At 37.2% G+C, this 19,602-nt stretch overlaps 1 protein-coding gene across 3 annotated transcripts in view; it reads right to left on the reverse strand.

The window, feature by feature from the left end:
* The window catches only part of USP33 (ubiquitin specific peptidase 33), a 61,240-nt gene extending 42,182 nt beyond the window's left edge, over positions 1 to 19,058 (reverse strand). For 2 of the 3 annotated variants that reach the window (XM_069478107.1, XM_069478106.1), the window contains exons 1-3: positions 18,907 to 19,058; positions 664 to 795; positions 427 to 480 (exon numbers count right to left, since the gene is read on the reverse strand). In XM_069478107.1, the coding sequence (XP_069334208.1) occupies positions 427 to 480; positions 664 to 744 (135 nt within the window). In that variant the 5' untranslated portion in view covers positions 745 to 795; positions 18,907 to 19,058. Of the gene's footprint in view, positions 1 to 426; positions 481 to 663; positions 796 to 18,906 lie in introns of those variants that run through there. The other variant, XM_069478105.1, reaches the window with a different exon arrangement.
* Between the last annotated feature and the right edge of the window lie 544 nt (positions 19,059 to 19,602).

Below are 19,602 nucleotides of genomic sequence, written 5' to 3' on the forward strand. Positions count from 1 at the left end.
ACAGGAAGAAAAATAAGATATTTTATATGTGTATATTTATAATAGCATTATAATTTTATTTACAATTAAGTTTTGATTACATGTTTTAACTCAATGATCAAATGCCTTTCCACTGTCAGCTAATTTAACCAAAAGGTACAAGGCATAAAATAAAACCAGAATATATATTTCTAAGCCAAAAGCTACAACATTTCTAATAAAAGGCAAGAGTAAAATATCTCAGGATGATTTACTAAAAACTCTGCAGATGCACTATAAGTTAAAATCCTTCCAAAGTTTAATTTGTTATCAATAATATGATCTTTAAAAAACATGTTTATTTACAACATGTTTTTTGTAAGTATCAAAATTTATTCTGGTTATCATTAATCAGATTTACATTTATTATTATTATAACAAACTTTTCAGGAAAAAACATACACATACCTCCAGGCATGCCCAAAGATTTGGTCCTCTGACTTTACAATCCTGACAAGTACCCTATGAAAAGAAATCGAGATGACATTTGTTATATTGACACAACCAAACACAATTCACTAATAACATCACACATATTTTAAAAAGGGACTGATGAACATAGAGTACTATAGTAATTTATGAAAAATGCATAATTGGGAGAAAAGTGAATATAATGTTTTGTAGAAGAAAAAATCTATATCTTACATGAGATTTTTGGATCAAATCTTCTTTTGTTATTTCACCAACAGAATCCAAATGTGGACAATAATTTCGAAAAGCTGACATTTTGTTAGAAATTTTTTCCTGTTTCCCAAGGCTTTCAAAATGAGGTAATACCTGTAGGAAAAGTGACACAAAAAATTAATTTAAAGATGCCTCTGGCCAGGCGAGGTGGCTCACGTCTATAATCCTTGCACTTTGGGAGGCCAAGGTGGGAGGATTGCTTGAGGCCAGGATTTCAAGACCAGCCTGAGCAAGAGCAAGATCCCATTTCCACAAAAAAATAGAAAAATTAGCCAGGTGTGGTGGCATGCACCTATAGTGCTAGCCACCCAAGAGGCTGAGACAGGAGCCCATGAGGCTGCAGTGAGCTATGATGACACCACTGCAGTGTAACCCTGGCAACAGAGTGAGAGACCCTGTCTCAAAAAAAAAAAAAAAAAAAAAAAAAAAAGCTAACTTATTAAAAATAATTTAAATAAAAGATAACATAAGAATGACACGTTTACAAGTCTACCCTGAAAAAGAGTATATTTTAAAATACCTAAGTAAGTTTTCATAATTGAAGTTAATTTGAACAATTGGAAATTTCTCTACCAAATAAACATTTTATGAAAATTGACACCTACAAACAAATATAAGTTTGGTTCTCCATGACCTTTGCTGCTTTTTCCCACTCTCCCACTTTACTTTTTATGGATAAATTAAAGGGAGAATAGGCAAGTTACTCAATTTTGAAGCATTTTTATCTTTTTTAAAAAAAGATATCCTTAGGGTAGAATAGGAAGTGAAATGAAACTTCAAATGAAAAGCTTCATTTTTCCCACTAACAGCAGGCCCTACTGATAATATAAAAGAATTCATCTAGTATCCCGGCATTAGGAGAGCCCCTTTATATCAGGGTTTCTCAATCCTGGCACTATTCACACTGAGGGCTAGGTAATTCTTTGTTGCAAGGGATTGTCCTATGCCTTGCAGGATATTTAGCAACATTCTTGCTTCTACCCACTAGAGCCACAAAACCCCCACCACCACTCTGAGCTAAGACAACCAGTATCTCTAGACAGAACGCAAACTTATGAGTTCACAGTGCTTAGTTCAAGTAAAGTGAGCGACTTCTGAATAAAGATCTCAAGTCTAATTCAGTATTTTCAGATCTTCTTTTGGCTGTACATTTTTAATAACAGAGCTTTTCTTGCCCTTAATTCATCTTTGGGGTTTAGAATACTATTTGGGAAAGAGATAAGGAACTTACCAGGATAGAATGAAACAGTATGAAACTTTTACATTCAGAAATATTATAAAATTAATTTCTTTTATGGTTTGTAAGTTATTCAATAAACCTGCAGGTCAATGTAATAGTTTATGCTGTATACAACCCCTTTGTTACCCTACAGCCTATAATAGTGTTTGTCGGCAGTTTGCTGAAATAGTAACACATTAGTAAACCATTAAAACAATTAAAACAACCATTAAAACAAAAAGGAAGATTGAGCAAAATCAAATCAAATAATCAATCCACTATTATACTGCAACACACAAAATTCACCAGGAACCACTCTAGGGTTAATAGTGAAAACATTTCTAAATGTTACATTACTACATAATATTAAGCCATGCTCCAGCCTTTCAGAGCGTGAAGTTAAATTTACAGTATTTGCTAATATTTTCTATTTCTTATTTATGTTTGGGGAAAGGTTTGACAATCTTTCCCACCTACCACCTCTCACTTCCTTTTTTGGTTAGATTCTTCTGCCCTCCTACCCGATTACTTTCAACGATGGCCAAGATGCGTAACAAACAGAGTCCAGATTTACATTCTCATCTTAAATAACTAAAAAAAACAGACAAAATATATAAAACAATGTTTTTCAGACAATGGACAACAGGCAGTGCAGGACACTGGTCCTAAGAAGATAAAAACAAGGTGAGCCCTATGACCACCCCAACTTATTGCCTGGAGAGAATGTCTAGGCCACATTGCAGCTAGGGGAAAACCCAAACAGAATCTGGCAGTCTCCTTGAGTGGAGACTTTCGGGAGGCCAGGGTGGTTAGATCTCGGTAACAGAGACAAAAGGATCATATAGACAGTGAATGAGCTCTGGAGATCTGTAAAGGGCTACCATTAAATATTCATTCAGTTGAGCACCCGTGAACACATACATGTGATTAAACTACCCCAAGATAGGGAAAGAACCACAGGAAAGGAGTAAGTAGAACAATTCTCAAAGCCTACAATGGGCTGACCCACAGTGAGGAGAAAAAGAAGACACCCAGAAATAACACAGATGATATTAATAAAATACAGCATACACATGTTAAGGAGAAACATGGAAGACAGAAAAAAAAGACAAAAATTAAGTTTCTACAGATTAAAAACACAATGTCTGAGGTGAAAAATACAGTGGATGAGATTAACAGCAAATTAGACAATGTAAAAGAATAATGAACTTGAAGGCATAGCAAAAGAAACTATCCAAATTAAAACACACAGAGAAGATTTAAAAAATTAAATCAGAGCATTAGTGAGACAGATGGGGAAATGTTCAAGATTTTACAAAAACTACAATCCTAAAATTCACAAGCAATTCAAACTCAAAGCACAAAACGCATGAACAAACTACACCATGGCACATCAAAAACAAGGTGCTTAAAACTAGCAAAAAAAAAAAAGAAGAAAAGAAAATGTCTGTAACCACTCCCTAACAAAAAAAAAAAAAAAAAAAAAGTTAAAAGCAGCCAACAAAGACCCACAATGTACAGAGAAACAAGAAATGACAGCAGACTTCTCACTGGAAATAATGCAAGCCAGAAAACAGTGGGACAACATCTTTAAAGTACTGAAAGAACACTGTCAACCTAGATAGAATTCCATACCTGGTGAATATCTTACAAAACAAAATGAAAATAAAGACTTCTTTAGGCATACAAAAGCAGAATTTATCACCAGCATATCTACACTATAAAATCTGTATGTATCCTTCAACATTTTTCTATGGTCACATAATCATACACAAATACACAAGGCCTTATTTGTCACTGTTTCTTCAAAAAACATGCAATCATTTACCACTTTTTTGAATCCTGCTTTTCTTGTTCAGTAATACTTTAATGGACATCCTTCTGTGTTGTTTTCATGAATATACATGACTTCATGATGCATGCACTGCAGAAATTATTTAATCAATCCTTCTATTCACGGATATTTATTTTGTTTCCACATTGTGCCACTTTGTCTCCATATTCTGCCATTAAAAATATCCTTGTAGTCTATAGCCATGCCACCCTAAACATGCCCAATCTCTTCTCATCTCAGAAGCTAAGCAGGTCAGGCCTGGTTAGTGCTTGGATGGGAAAAATATCCTTGTAAATTTAATCTTACATGGGCTGGTTGGTCTTGCAAGATTACTTTCTTGCAAGGGGCTATACTAACATGTATTTCACTAACATCAAAAGGGAATACCATGTTCTGCACAACACCACCGTTTTCTCTATTAGCAAAAGGTACTGTTTTTTTAATTCTGTCATTTGATGGACATATTGTTATATTTCACTAGTACTTTAATTAATTTGCATTACCCTAACAACCAGTAAGTCTGAGTGTCTTTTCACGAATGTTATGGCCTCCTGAATTGGCTTTTTTATTAACTGCTTCTTTAAATCTTTTGCCCTTTTTACTATTGGGTCCATAGCCTCTTCTTGTAAAAGTAATCCTCTGTGCTCTATATTGCAGAATATTTTTTCAAACTTATCTATTTAGTTTTTTAATTATGGTAAAATATACATAACATAAAATTTACCATCTTAATCATCTTTAAGCATACTTAAGCATACTTAAAGATGGTTAAGTAGCGTTCAGTACATTTATACTGTTATACAACCAATCTCCAGAACACTTTATCTTGCAAAACTCAAATTCTACACTCATCAACCTCCCTATTCCCCATTCCCCCAGCCCCTGGCAATCACTATTATACTTTCTGTCTCTATGAATTTGACTAGGTACCTCCCAAGTGGAATCATACAGTGTATCTTTTCATGACTCTCATATTTTACTTAACATAATGTCTTCAAGGTGCATCCATGTTGCAGTGTGTGTCAGAATTTCTTTCCTTTTCCAGTTTGAATAACATTCTACTATATATCACATTTTGTTTATCCATTCATCTGTCAATGGACACTTGGGTTTGAAGTGATATTTCACTGTGGTTTTAACTTCCATTTTTCCAATGATTAGTGATGTTGAGCATCTTTTCATATGCTTCATGGCCATTTTATATAGATCTTCTTTGGGGAAGTGTCTATTCAAGCCCTTTACCCACTTTTTAATCAGGTTATTTTATTTTTTAATTTAATTTTTTTCCTATTAAGTTGTAGGAGTTCCTCATATGTTTTGGAGATTAACCCCTCAGCAAATATAGGGCTTCCAAATATTTTCTCCCATTCTGTAGGTTGCCTTTGCAGTTTGTTGATTGTTTCCTTTGCTGTGCGGAAGCTTTTTAGTTTGATATAGTCCCTCTAATCTATTTTTGCTTTTGTTGCCTGTGCTTTCAGTGTCATATCCAAGAAATCGTTCCCAAGACCAATGTCAAGAAGCTTTCTCTCATGTTTTCTTACTTCAATAGATTCAGGGGGTACAAGTGGAGTTTTGTTCCCCCTTATGTTTTCTTCTAGGAGTTGTGCCTACCACTTACATCAGTCAGTGAGTGATTTGAACTCCTGGCCATTTATTTATCTTCCTATCATAGGCATCTAGAACACCTGCCACATGGAAGGAACAAGCAAGGAAGGAAAGAATGGAACACGGTAAAAAAAAAAAATTTTTTTAAGAGATGGGGCGTTGCTATTTTGCCCAAACTGTCCTTGAACTACTGGCCTCAAGCAATAGTCCCACCTCAGCCTCCTAAAGTGCTGAAATTACCTGCATGAGCCACCACACCCAGCCATAAATATGGCTCTAACTGAAGGCCGTTTCAAGTTTTGCCTATGTTTCTGGTGTCATTCCAAGCAATCACTGCCAAATCCAAGATCCAAGTTTTTCCCTGTTTTCTTCTAAGGGTTAGTTTTGCCACTTATGTTTTGGGTCTTTCATCCACTTGAGTTAATTTTTGTATGTGGTATAGAGTAAGGGTCCCATTTCATTCCTTTGTATGTGGATATACAGTTTGCTCAACACCATGCTGAAAAGACTCTCCTTTCCCCTCTGAATGGCCTTGGCACCACTGTCAAAAATCATTTGACCACATACAGCACATGACGGTTGATATCTGGGCTGTCTACTCTATTCCACCGGTTTATGGCTGTCTTAATGCCAATACTGTCATTGACTTCCCTATGGTATCCTTTACCATTAAAAGGTTTTAATTCTTATAAAATTAAATATACATCTTATTTTGTGATAGCTTCTGAGTTTCTGAGATTCAAGTTTCCTTCATCCTAGTTTGTATAACTAAATCTGTAGCATATCCTTACATATTTTCACAAGGTTTTAATCCATATGGAATTTATCTTAAGAACCCAATTTTATTTCTTCCAGATGGGCAAGACAGTTGTACCAGCACCACCTATTAAATAATCTACTCATTTCCCATTGAATTGTAATACTACCTTTATCACTTATTAAATTTGTACATATAATGGATTTCTGGATTCTCTATTTGTTTCTGCTAATCTGTCCATGCAAATACTATATTAATCTGATTACCTCTGTACAGAATATTTTTATAAGACACATCTTCTCACTAATCCTTTTCAGTCCCCTTGGCTATTCTCTGAATATACTGGAAAACATGAGTTTTACTTATTTTCTAATATTAACACCAATTATTTAACTTTACTGTTATAATGCATTTATTAGAATCTCTAAGACAACACTGAATAGAAGTGTGATCATGGGCACCCTCATCAAGTTCTTAATTTTAGTGATCTTGATATTTAGGGTATTTGCTACAATTTCCTTCTCTTCTTAATTCACTTAGATATTTTATAGTCTTGATGAACTTTATCAAATGCCTTCTCAACAGTTACTAATGGCTTACTAAATTTCTTGCTTCATTTGTTCATATAATCCATTATATTAAGATTTGATACTTAATGATCCTTGCATTGACGCAATATACCCTATTGGATCAAAGTGCATTATTAGTCTGTTGCTTCATACTTATATTCCACTGACTAATCTAATATTTAGAAATTTTATATTTCTAGATACAAGTAAGGTTGATCTTCATTGGCAGCATTTTTTTTTTTCTTTTTGCTCTTTCTGGTACTTCAATCAGGAGGATTAGCAGCATTTTGATCAGAGATAAAAGTGTATGTGTTTCACGAGCCAGGCTCAGTGGCTCATGTCTGCAATTCTTGCACTTTGGGAGGCCAAAGTGGGAGAACTGCTTGAGCCCAGGAGTTGGAGGATAGAGTGCTATGATGACACCACTGCATTCTAGCCCCCAAAACAGAGCAAGACCCTGGCTCAAAAAAAAAAAAAAGTTTATGTGCTTCACAGAATGCACTAAGTAGCTCTGCATCTTTAATAGTGAAGAATAGCGTTCATTCTTATTATGATGATGTGTTTGTTCTTCAACAATTAAATGAAATTCAGCTGCAAAACCATCTGCTATGCTGCTTTTTTCAAGGACAAATCTTCAATCATCTTTTGAATCCTTTCATGAGAACTGGTCAAGTTTTTATTTCTTGGGTCAATTTTACTTATTTGTATTTTGCTATAACATCACCCATTTCCTCTTGAAATAACTTTGGCACCATAGCATTATATGTATATTCTCAAGAAAACTTGCCAAAGATTAATCTTTCCTATATTTGGGGTCCATGGTGTTTCCTCATTCCTAATCTTGTGTATTTTTACTCCATTCTTTCCCCTCATGGAAGAGGTTTTATAGCTGAGCCCCTTGAGATTTTAGTACCCCAGCATTTTTTTTAATGACTGAAATAATATAAACCTTGACTAGACCCTTCTTTGCTTGCACATGTTAACTGCCTGCTTCCTGCTCAGCACCTCTTGTTCTCACAGAAATTATTAACTGCCGAAGTATCGTTTCTTTGTCAAGCAGGTGGCAGAAACTCCAGCATCACGAGGAAAATCTATGAGCTTGTTTTGCAGGAGGAATGAATGCCTTTGAGAAAGTTGTGACTCACTGCTGATGCCCAGAAGTCTGGGTTACTCAAGGCATTATCTGAAACTAAAAGTAACATAGACTGACTGCCCACTTCAGTACTCTGAAACTCCCCCTCCTTTCCTAACTGCATAAAAGCTCCCTACTTCATCCTTTTGTTAAGATGGATCTGAAAGATTTTGCTCTCCCTGTCTTCTCACCTTGACCAAATTCAATCTCCAAGCACCAGTATCACAATGTTTGGTTTTAGCTGCACATTGGGTATATGAGCCAGAATTTGCAGTTCTTTAAAATTCATTTAGTTCATTGGTCTTTGCAAAGAACCAGCTTTGGGATTTATTTATCTTTTCCACCACTTTTGTTCTGTTGTTTCTAATTCCATTAAATACAGTTTTGTCCAGTGCTCTATGATATACAAATTGGGGGCTCAATTGCCCATCTACATTAAAAATCAAAACTGCTTTTAAAGATATTACTTTTAAGGGGGGAATATTTCAGGTCTCAAATTTTTTTGTTTTTTGTTTTTTTTTTTGAGACAGAGTCTCACTCTGTAGCCTGGGCTAGAGTGCCATGGTGTCAGCCTAGCTCACAGTAACCTCAAACTCCTGGGCCCAAGCCATACTCCTGCCTCAGCCTCCCAAGTAGCTGGGACTACAGGTGCACACCACCATGCCAGGCTAATTTTTTTCTATTTTTAGTAGAGAAGGGGTCTTTCTCTTGTTCAGGCTGGTCTCGAACTCCTGAACTCAAGCAATCCTCCCACCTTGGCCTCCCAGAGTGCTAGAATTACAGGCATGAGCCACCACCCTCGCCCAGGCCTGAAATTCTGACCCTACTACCCTAATAGAAGACAATCAGATGCAGCTGTAGGTGGAAAAAAACGAAGATAATCAGATATTTAAATTTTAATATTAGGAAAAACATAGGGACCCATGCTATTAATATATTTGTTACATATCAGGGCATAGTTGATAACCTAAGGAGAACTGTTTAATATTGACAAACTGCCTATAATCAATTGTCTAGTCTATTCCAAAAAGTAAAGCTATTCATAAAAAGTCAGATTTACATGACAAAGAAATTATGTCAGGAGAATTGGTAGCTATTTAATAGTTATATGTAAAATTAATATGAATGCAAAAGGAAGTCTTCACTAGCAGGTGGCAGAACTGTTCAATATTTTAAACAAAAATCTGGATAAAGATACAGAACGCAGGCCAGTGAAATCTAATTATAAACTTAAAATTATAAAAAATAAGTTTTTAGAGAAAAATTAAACTATTTAGAAAAATAAGCTAAAATTAACAAGATGAAATATAATTGAGGATGAAGGTAATATTCTATATCGGGGTTCAAAAAATCTACCATATAAAGTGAGGCCAAAAAAAATGGTTCGGGTATTTAGATTCTAGACCTAGAAGGTCTATGACACAATACAATTCTTAATTAATCAACAGAATAAGTTTCAGAATAAAAAAGTAGCCAGTCTCAATGTACTCATAAACTAAGTAGATTATAGATGGAATACAGTATTTTATCTAAGAATACTAAAAGGTATAGAATAAGAGTGCCTCCCATAGAAAGCCTTAAACACTATCTCCTATGTTTGCGACCATAGGTAGATTTCTTCTCTATGCCTCAGTTCTCTCAACCAAAAAATTGATACAATTATAAATATCTACTTCATGGTGTTTTGGGAACGATTAATATATATTATTAATACATAATTATATAATTACATGTAACAAATATATTAACATATTAACATACATAAAGTACTTAGAAGAGAGTGATATAGCAAGTACTCAATAAATGTCAACTATCATGAGCAACAATTAAAAGCATGGATGTTTACACAGCAGAAAGCAAAAGTTGCAGGACTTGACACATGTCCCAATTATTCAAACACGATGACCAAAGAAAGAGGGATCCTTTCTTTTCTATGTAACTTGAGAAAGTTAGAATAGCAAATCTAATCAATGGAGAAGATTTTGGTTCAAATATAGATGAACTTCCAAGGAAGTAGCATGTTCCCCATAATCATTACACTGAGGTTGGATAACCAACTGTCAGAGGTATTTCAAAGAACAGTATTTTGCACTAAAAACTCAGAATTTAATTAAAATTCTACAATTATTGAAAAATTAATTTGTCTTTCAACAGTTTCAACCTAGACTATGGTTCCATCAGTACTAGTCCAGTGGTGCCATTTTAAATATTGCACTTTACATTTAATAGAAAAAATACAACACAATAACAAGCTTATGGCTTATCTTTCGATATTCATGGAAGAAAACCCCTACACAATAAAAGCAAGTCAAAAAAAAAACCAAAAAACAAAAACTGACTAATGGAAGTATCAGTGAAAAGTGTAATAACAAACAGGTAAGTTTATTTCATTCTAAATCAATCCATACTAAGTGTTCACAGAGACTTTTAAACTACGAAATCTACACCTGTAATCCTAGCACTCTGGGAGGCCGAGGCGGGTGGATCGCTCGAGGTCAGGAGTTCGAGACCAGCCTGAGCAAGAGTGAGACCCCGTCTCTACTAAAAATAGAAAGAAATTATATGGACAACTAAAATATATATATACAAAAAATTAGCCGGGCATGGTGGCACATGCCTGTAGTCCCAGCTACTCGGGAGGCTGAGGCAGTAGGATCGCTTAAGCCCAGGAGTTTGAGGTTGCTGTGAGCTAGACTGACGCCACGGCACTCACTCTAGCCCGGGCAACAGAGTGAGACTCTGTCTCAAAAAAATAAAAAAATAAAAAAAAATAAACTATGAAATCTATTGACAAGCATTTTAAAGAACTGTTTCTTGTCCTTTAAACAACTATTCTAGCATACAAAATCCTTAATTTTCATTCAAACCATAACATAGAAAAAGACATTTAGTACTAATCTTTTTAGTTCCCTCTTCCTAAAAACATGTCTCATTGACCCTTTTCCTTTTTTATTTCAAGGTATTAAGGAGGTACAGAAGTTTTTGTTACATGGATAGCTTTTATAATGTTTATATCAGGGCTATTAGTGTGTCCACCACCCTAATAGTGTTCACTGTACCTGTTAAATAGGTTTTTACCACACCCTTCCACCTTCCTCCCTCTCATTGACCCTTAACACTTTAATTAATGAGAGCCTTAAATCTATTAAGAGAAATACATAGTCTCCTAACTGATTTCTCTACCTACAATCTATGTATTCTGGAATCTACTGTTAACATTGCCACAATCATCCTAAAGCATAACTTCAATCTGGCAACCCTAACTCCAAATGAAATCCTTTGAGATTTGTAAATATTAATTAGCATTTTTTACAAAGGAAAGAAAATCTGTCCAATGAATGGCAAAATATGGTCAATTTAGCCTTCATTAGTTGAAAAATTGTGACAAATACCAGAAAGAGAGTGAGAAAATATAAGCAAATTAATGAATGAGAGAGTTCTAATATAGGCTCAAATAAGGGGATGGTAATTTTCACCCTAAGTCTCACTTCTTTTATTTATATAAATTTTTATTTATTATGGATACATAATAGTTGTATATCTATTATGGGCACATGTGATGTTTTGATACAGACATACAACGTGAATTAATCAAATCAGGGTAACCGGGATATCCATCACCTTGAGCATTTAACATTTCTTTGTGTTAGGAATATTCTGATTCTATTCTTTCAGTTATTTTTAAAGTATACCTTAACTTATTGGTGATTATAGTCATTTTGTTGTGTTACCAAATATTGTTCATTCTATCTAACTATCCAACTATATTTTTACATCCATTAATCACCCTCACTTTATCCCCCTCCTCCCTGCTACTCTTCCCAGCCTCTGGTAACTATCATTCTACTCTCTGTCTCCATGAGATCAATTGTTTTTAACATTTAGCACTCACATATGAGTGAAAACATGCAAGACTTGTCTTTCTGTGCTTGGCTTATCTCACTTAACACAACGTTCTCCAGTTCCACCCATGTTGTTGCAAATGGCAGGATTTCAGTCTTTTTTGTGGCTACATATTAAGAATATTCCATTGTGCATATGTACCACAATTTGTTTATTCATTCATCTGTTGATGGACACTTAGGTTGATTCCATATCTTAGCCACTGTGAATAGGACTGCAACAAACATGGGAGTGCAGGTATCTTTTCAATATACCACTGATTTCCTTTCTTTTGGATATATAGCTAGCAGTAGGATTGCTGGGTCATATGGTAGTTCTATTTTTAGTTTTTTGAGAAACCTCCATACTGTTTTCCATAGTGGTTGCACTAATTTACATTCCCATCAACAGGGTACAAGCGTTTCCCTTTCTCCACATCCTCACCAGCATTGGTTACTGCCTGCCTTTTTGATAAAAGCCATTTTAACGAGAGTGAAATGGTATCTCATTATAGTTTTGATTTGCATTTCTCTAATGACTAATGATGTTGAGCATTTTTTTCATATACCTATCGGCCATCTGTATGTCTTCTTTTGAGAAATGTCTATTCAGATCCTTTGCCCACTGTTAAATGGGATTATTTGATTTTTCCCTATTGAGTTGCTGGAGCACCTTATATATTCCAGTTATTAATCCCTTGTCAGATGGGTAATTTGCAAATATCTTCTCACCATTTTGTGGGTTGTCTCTTCACTTTGTTAATTGTTTCCTTTGTTGTGCAGAAGCTTTTTAGCTTGATGTGATCCCATTTGCACAATTTTGCTTTGGTTGCCTGTGCTTTGGGGGTACTACTCAAGAAGTCCTCGCCCAGACCAATGTCCTGAAACATTTCCCCAATGTTTTCTTTTAGGAGTTTCATAGTTTCAGGTCTTAGATTTAAGTCTTTAATCCATTTTGATTTGATTTTTGTATATGGCAAGATAAGGGTCTAGTTTCCTTCTTCTGTATATGGATATACAGCTTCCTAGCACCACTTATTGAAGAGACTGTCCTTTCCCCACTGTATGTTCTTGGAACTTCTGTCAAAGATAAGTTCACTATAGATGTGTGCATTTATTTCTGGTTCTCTATTCTGTTGCATTGGTCTATGTGTCTGTTTTTATGCCAGTACCATGTTGTTTTGGTTACTACAGCTCTGTATTATAATTTGATGTCAGGCAATGTGATTTCTTCATTTTTTTTTTTTTTTTTTTTGAGACAGAGTCTCACTCTGTTGCCCAGGCTAGAGTGAGTGCCGTGGCGTCAGCCTAGCTCATAGCAACCTCAAACTCCTGGGCTCAAGCGATCCTCCTGTCTCAGCCTCCCAAGTAGCTGGGACTACAGGCATGCACCACCATGCCCGGCTAATTTTTTCTATATATATATTTTAGCTGTCCATATAATTTCTTTCTATTTTTAGTAGAGATGGGGTCTCGCTCTTGCTCAGGCTGGTCTCGAACTCCTGAGCTCAAACGATCCGCCCACCTCGGCCTCCCAGAGTGCTAGGATTACAGGCGTGAGCCACCGCGCCCGGCCGATTTCTTCATTTTTTTTTTTTTTTTTTTTTTTTTTTTTTGTTGAGACAGAGTCTCACTTTGTTGCCCAGGCTAGAGTGAGTGCCGTGGCGCCAGCTTAGCTCACAGCAACCTCAGACTCCTCGGCTTAAGCGATCCTACTGCCTCAGCCTCCCGAGTAGCTGGGACTACAGGCATGCGCCACTATGCCCGGCTAATTTTTTCTATATAGATTTTTAGTTGTCCATATAATGTCTTTCTATTTTTAGTAGAGACGGGGTCTCGCTCAGGCTGGTCTCGAACTCCTGACCTTGAGCAATCCACCCGCCTCGGCCTCCCAGAGTGCTAGGATTACAGGCGTGAGCCACCGCGCCCGGCCCGATTTCTTCATTTTTGTTCTTTTTGCTCAGGATGGCTTTAACTATTCTGGGTCTTTGGTAGTTCCACATAAATTTTAGGATTATTTTTTCTATTTCTGTCAAGAATGTCCTTGGTATTTTGATGGGGATTACACTGAATCTGTAGATTGCTTTAGGCAGTATGAACATTTTAACAATATCGATTCTTCTAATCCATGAGCGTGGAATCTCTTTCCATTTTTTTTGTGTTCTCTTCAATTTCTTTCAACAATGTTTTATAGTTTCATTATAGAGATCCTTTCATTTCTTTGGTTAAGTTTATTCCTAGGTATTCTATTTTATTTGTAGCTATTACTTTCTTGGTTTCTTTTTCAGAGTGTTTACTGTTGGCATATAGAAATGCTACCGAATTTTGTATGTTGATTTTGTATCCTGCAACTTTACTGAATTTGTTTATTAGTTCTAATAGTTTTGGGGTGGAGTCTTTAGGTTTCTTTTGATATAAGACCATATCATCTGCAACAAGAATAATGTGATTTCTTCCTTTCTAATTTGGATGCCCTTTATTTCTCGTCTTACTGCTCTAGCTAGAACTTCCAGTACTATGTTGAATAACCGTAGTGAAAGTGGGCATCCTTGTCTTGTTCCAGATCTTAAAGAAAAGGCTTTCAGTTTTTCCCCATTCAGTATGATACTCGCTCTGTGTCTGTCTTATATGGCTTTTATCATATTAAGCTAAGTTCCTTCTATACTTTTGAGAGTTTTTTAAATCATGAAGAGGCACTGAATTTTATCAAATTTTTTAGCATCAATTGAAATGTTCATAGTTTTTGTCTTTTGTTCTGTTGATATGATGCATCACATTGATTGATTTGCATATGTTGAACCATCCTTACATCCCTGGGATGAATCCCACTTGATCATGATGAATAATCTTTTTAATGTGTTGTTGCATTTGGTTTGCTAGTATTTTGCTGAGGATTTTTACAGCTATGTTCATTAGAGATATTGGCCTATAGTTTTCTTTTTTTGTTGTCTTTGTCTGGTTTTGGTATCAGGGTGACATAGGCCTCATAGAATGAGTTTGGGAGTATCCCCTCCTTCTTAGAATAGCTTAAGTAGTATTGGTATTAGTTCTTAAGTCTAACTTCTAAGCAAGCTTAAGCGTTAAATAACAGTACAGAGGCATTACAGGACAGTCATTAAAAATTCTTACGTAGACCATGTAGAATCATGGAAAAATAAATGCAACAACCATAATCAAATGAGAAATACTGTATGAGAAACTGTCGATCTTTTTTTTAATTTGTTTACTGGACTATAATATTGGGGCTTATAAAATGAACAAAATTTATTCATCTAAATACAGTAATGTTCTGAGCATGGTGACTTGCACCTGTAATCCTAGCACTCTGGGAAGCCAAAGTGGGAGGATCACTTGAGGCCAGGGGTTCAAGGCTGCATTGGGCTATGACTGTGCCACTGCACCCCAGCCTGGGCTACAGAGCAAGACCTTATCTCTAAAATAAACAAATAAACACAGTAAAGCCTTCACTAAAAATATTAGAAATTTCTCCACCAGGATTTTATAAGCAGTTAAAAACTATAAGAAATGGTGTTTTTATTGTAGGTCACATTCAGTCCCATATTTTCAACACATTACTATATTTTAGGACTTGTGTTAAGCACTAGGAATAGAGACTAACTTAACAAACACTTACAATCAATATGGGCCAGACATTTTAAGTTAGTGGGGTGGCAACACTGTTCATCTCTCCACCCAGATTTTCTTTTTCGAATGACTGTTCATCTACACTCTATTTTCACCCTCAACACCCTGTAACTCTTTTATTCTCCTTAAATAACTAATTTGAAAGTCAATGACCTTCTGCCAACCCTTCTCTATCACAAATTATCTAACTTTCAAACCTCAGTACCATCTCAGATTCCCTCCTTACTTTCTTGTTTTATTTTTTTAGAGACAAGGTCTCACTATGTTGCCCAGGCTGAACTCAAACTTCTGGGCTCAAATGAATCTCCTGTTTCAGTCTCCTGAGTAGCTGGGACAACAGGTGCGCACCACCATGCCAAGTTCCCATCCTTACTTTCTATCAGTTACTAAATTCTACTGCCTTTTTCACCACTGCTCTTCAACTCACACTTCTAGGTCTCCAGCTGAGGCTTTTCTTTCACATCTGGATTACTCAATAAGAATGCTTATTAACAAACACAGTTGATACCTGGCCTCAGCTCACCTCAGTGTTCACTTGTAGCTGGTATGGATAGTTTCCAGGCATACTGATAGCTTCCCACCTGAACCACTTCACTAAGTCCTCCAGCACCTCAGGAGCTTGCACAGCCCTAACCAGGGAACACTAAAGTACTGGCAGCATTTTTAGTGGCAATCTCAATCAATGAAGACTGGTCATAGGTAGAAGACGACCTTAGCCCCCTTTCACTAACTTGGTAGGACAATTCTGAGGCAGTTATACAAGAACATGGACAAGGGTAAGCCCCCTGACTACCTACTCCCTCACTCATGCTTCCTAGCATCTCACCTGCACCCATGTCCTTTCTCTCAAGGTCTGAGTTCAAGAAGGACTACAGAGAAACCACAAGGGCTACAAAGGTAATGCTGTCAAGATCTAGCTTAACATAAAGCCACCCAAGTAGTCCCATCTCAATCTTCTCTCAATTACAGAGAAGAATTCATGTGGATCACAAACCTCTTCTGATCAAACACCTTCAGTGAAGTCTCCATAATTTGTCTTCTTTCTCTGCTATTACTAACATATGAACTATGAATTGTTATCAGCTAAATTGTTCTACTGACCCTTTCTCAAATATAACTTGTACGTTTCCAGGAACTCGTTAATCTATTCATATTAGAAATGTCCTCCAATATTTACCTTTCAAAGCTCACTCATCTCAAATACTATCTCCACCAAGCCCCCATCACAAGTAATGCCTCCCTCACCTAAATTCCTAAAGAACTTTTATAATACTAAGGCACTTACTATAATTGTGTAAAAAACTGCCTCACTTGACTACAAGTTCCTTAAGGGCAGAAATCATGTTTCATTCTTTTTAATTTCCAAATGGCCCTGCCCTGGTAGACTCAAAACACTGACCTATTTTAGCCTTCTGAAATAACATTTGAAAGCAACATTTATTTGGATGCACCACTGTTTCTTAAATACCTGTTCTAGGCATACGATATTATACATAATTCATGTGCCTTTTTGTAAACAGTTAAAACCCACTGTACTCATCTCAGATTCTTTGGAGGTTTCCTACTTACGGAAATGCTCCTGCAATCACATGTAGACTTTCAACAAGTTTAAAAATTACACTAAATAGAGCTGTTACTTGTTATTTTCCTCTTTAGAAATGACTGCATTTCGCATTTCTCACCAAAAATCTCTCAGCATGTTATACAATTGATTTTCTTGTGAAGAATCTACAGTCAGTCATATGCTATAGTTCACAGTGCCCCAATCTTAATCTATCTGAATTCCAGTTTATGTCAAAGGCTGCTTTAGTAATTATTTCAGCTTTAAGGAAATTCTGATCCTTACACAATCTTGAAATGCTTCTGTCATGGGGAAAGACTTTATTTCTTGGCATTCCCTACTAAGAGGATTGGTTTGAGGATCAAATAAGGTTGTGTATGAGAATGGTCATTAAAAATTCTAATAGCAATATACAAATGTAAGAATTATCATCTCCTTAACTCTGAATTTCAAATATTTAAAGTCATCTATTGGCTGGTCCGAAGGTAGTGAGTTATCTCACTTGATTGTTCACAGTCAGTTACAGATTGAACTCCTTGTTCTACTACTTTCCCCCCTCCTCACTATTGCACTTGACTAGTCTTAAAAAAAAAAAAATAGTCATCTATTTACTACAGTCTAATGCCATTAAACTAATTATGTAAAAAGATTTGCTTATTGATAGGTTACAAAGAGCTCAAAAAAGGCAGGAAAAAGTGAAAGTTGACAATAAACCAGGTCATAAATAAGAAGCAATCTTAAGTAGAATATCCCTCTTGCACATATCAGGTCAATATTTTATTCCAGGAATATTTTTCATCTTGTCCTTTTTTTCAATCCTGCCAAAGTAAATGAAATAATATAAAGCTCCTACCATAACTAGTAATAACATAATAATAACTATTGCTATTATTTTTTCTTAAAATTAGCATTGTCTTTCAATAAGATTCCTAATTTCCCTCTTATTTATATTAATAGTATGAATTCACTAACAATATTTGTATTATGTTCACGTCAAATAGCCTATTATAATAATCTGATTTGGTCCGACCTTTTCAGATGATTCTACTGTTTTGTCTCAACCAGAAATGGAACTATGACGGCCTCATTACATTTTGTAAGAAGTTTTTCTTAAAGGAAAAATATGATTAAACTAAAAAATTCTGTAATTCCATTTATTTATTAAGCAAGAAGTCTAGAGATCCTTGAGGCGAAATTCATCCTCCATTTAGTTTATGTTCCTGCCAGTATTTCACCCTCTGGCTCAATTTTCCAGGCCTAATAGGGATTATATGAGAATGTAAATCCTCAATACACTTGAGTGCACAGCACCTAGAAAAAAATCTCATCATTCATGGAAAAGCTCAACTTCCGCCTTGTAAATATTATTCAAATGAAGAGCATTTCGTATGTGAGAAATATTTCAGAGTAAAGGTCTGTGAAACCACACTGTGGAAATTTGATCCAAACAAAAGCTGCAGATGGACAGACGGTAAGGGGTAATCTCGTAGTGAGGATCAAACATCGGTGGAATAAAAATTCCAAGGACGATGACATCTCGGTTTTTCCGTTCGCAACAATAAATAACGGGGCTGCAAGACCAGGTCTCGTCACCCCAACTGCGCCGCAAAGCAAAACCAGAACCCAGTGCCCTGGCGGGGCTTTCAGTCGCCCGCATCCGCCGAGAGACTGGCAAGCCGGAGTGGGGAAACCGAGGAAGGGAGCGGAGCCCCTCTCCCAGGCTCACTTTATTCCTCCCGCCTCCTGCTTCCCAGGGGAGAGCCGGTTCGCGTCCTCCGCCGACCCCTGACAGAGCGGCCACCAGATTATCTCTGCAACGCAGAGCACTGGGAAGCCAAGGCCTTATTCCCGCCCGCGCGCCCACCACCACCCAAGACCATGAAAAAGAGGCCGCTGCAGCAGCCGCACCCCCCGCGCGCGGAAGCGAGAACCGAGACCATTCCCAGGCGGCGGGCGCGGCGCCCTTTGGCCCCACGCCCCTCCCAGCAGCGCAGCACTCACCTCCACGGCCTTCCCCACGGGCCCCGCCAGCGCGGCCAATGGTGGCTCGCAGCCGCACCTCCGCAAGCTCCTCTTTTCCACCCCTGGCCTCGTAAAGGAGCGGCGTTGCGTCGGGAGGGCCGGAAAACGGCGCCGCAGCGCAGCCCGTGGGGTCCCCGCCTCCCGAACCAGCCACTTCCCGCAGTAGCCGCGGCTCCTTCCGGTGTCTCCACCGCCGCCGCAGGCGTCTCGGGCGTCGCTGGAGGGCGGGAAGGGGCGGAGCCCCGAAGAGAGCCCGCCCAGGGGGTGGGGCTCGGCCCAGGTGCCTGGACCCTGGCGGGCCCTGGGGCTCGGACTTCTAAGGCGGCTGACTGTACAGGGCCCGTGTACCTGTGGCAGTTTGAAGTTTAGGGCTTTTTTCGTTTTTACATGTGTTCTCCCCCTCTTCTGCGATCACATTATGACCATTATAAGGTCTTGTTTCGATGCGTTACAGAATCCCATGAAGGCTGGCCACCGAGGGGCCTCAGGTTTTCGACCTTGTGCAAAGTAATATTAGACTTATCTCAATTCAACACTGTATTCCTTTCTCATCTTTCTTCTCTCAACTCCTTAGGACCTAGATTTTCCGGATGCAATTATGTTTCCCTTTTCCACATATGCACAGAAGAAATTTATCTCTACCATTTTCCCCTTTGGCCAAAATCAAGAAGATCA

This window comes from Eulemur rufifrons, chromosome 8 (assembly GCF_041146395.1).
Source record: "Eulemur rufifrons isolate Redbay chromosome 8, OSU_ERuf_1, whole genome shotgun sequence".
Taxonomy (NCBI): Eukaryota; Metazoa; Chordata; class Mammalia; order Primates; family Lemuridae; genus Eulemur; species Eulemur rufifrons.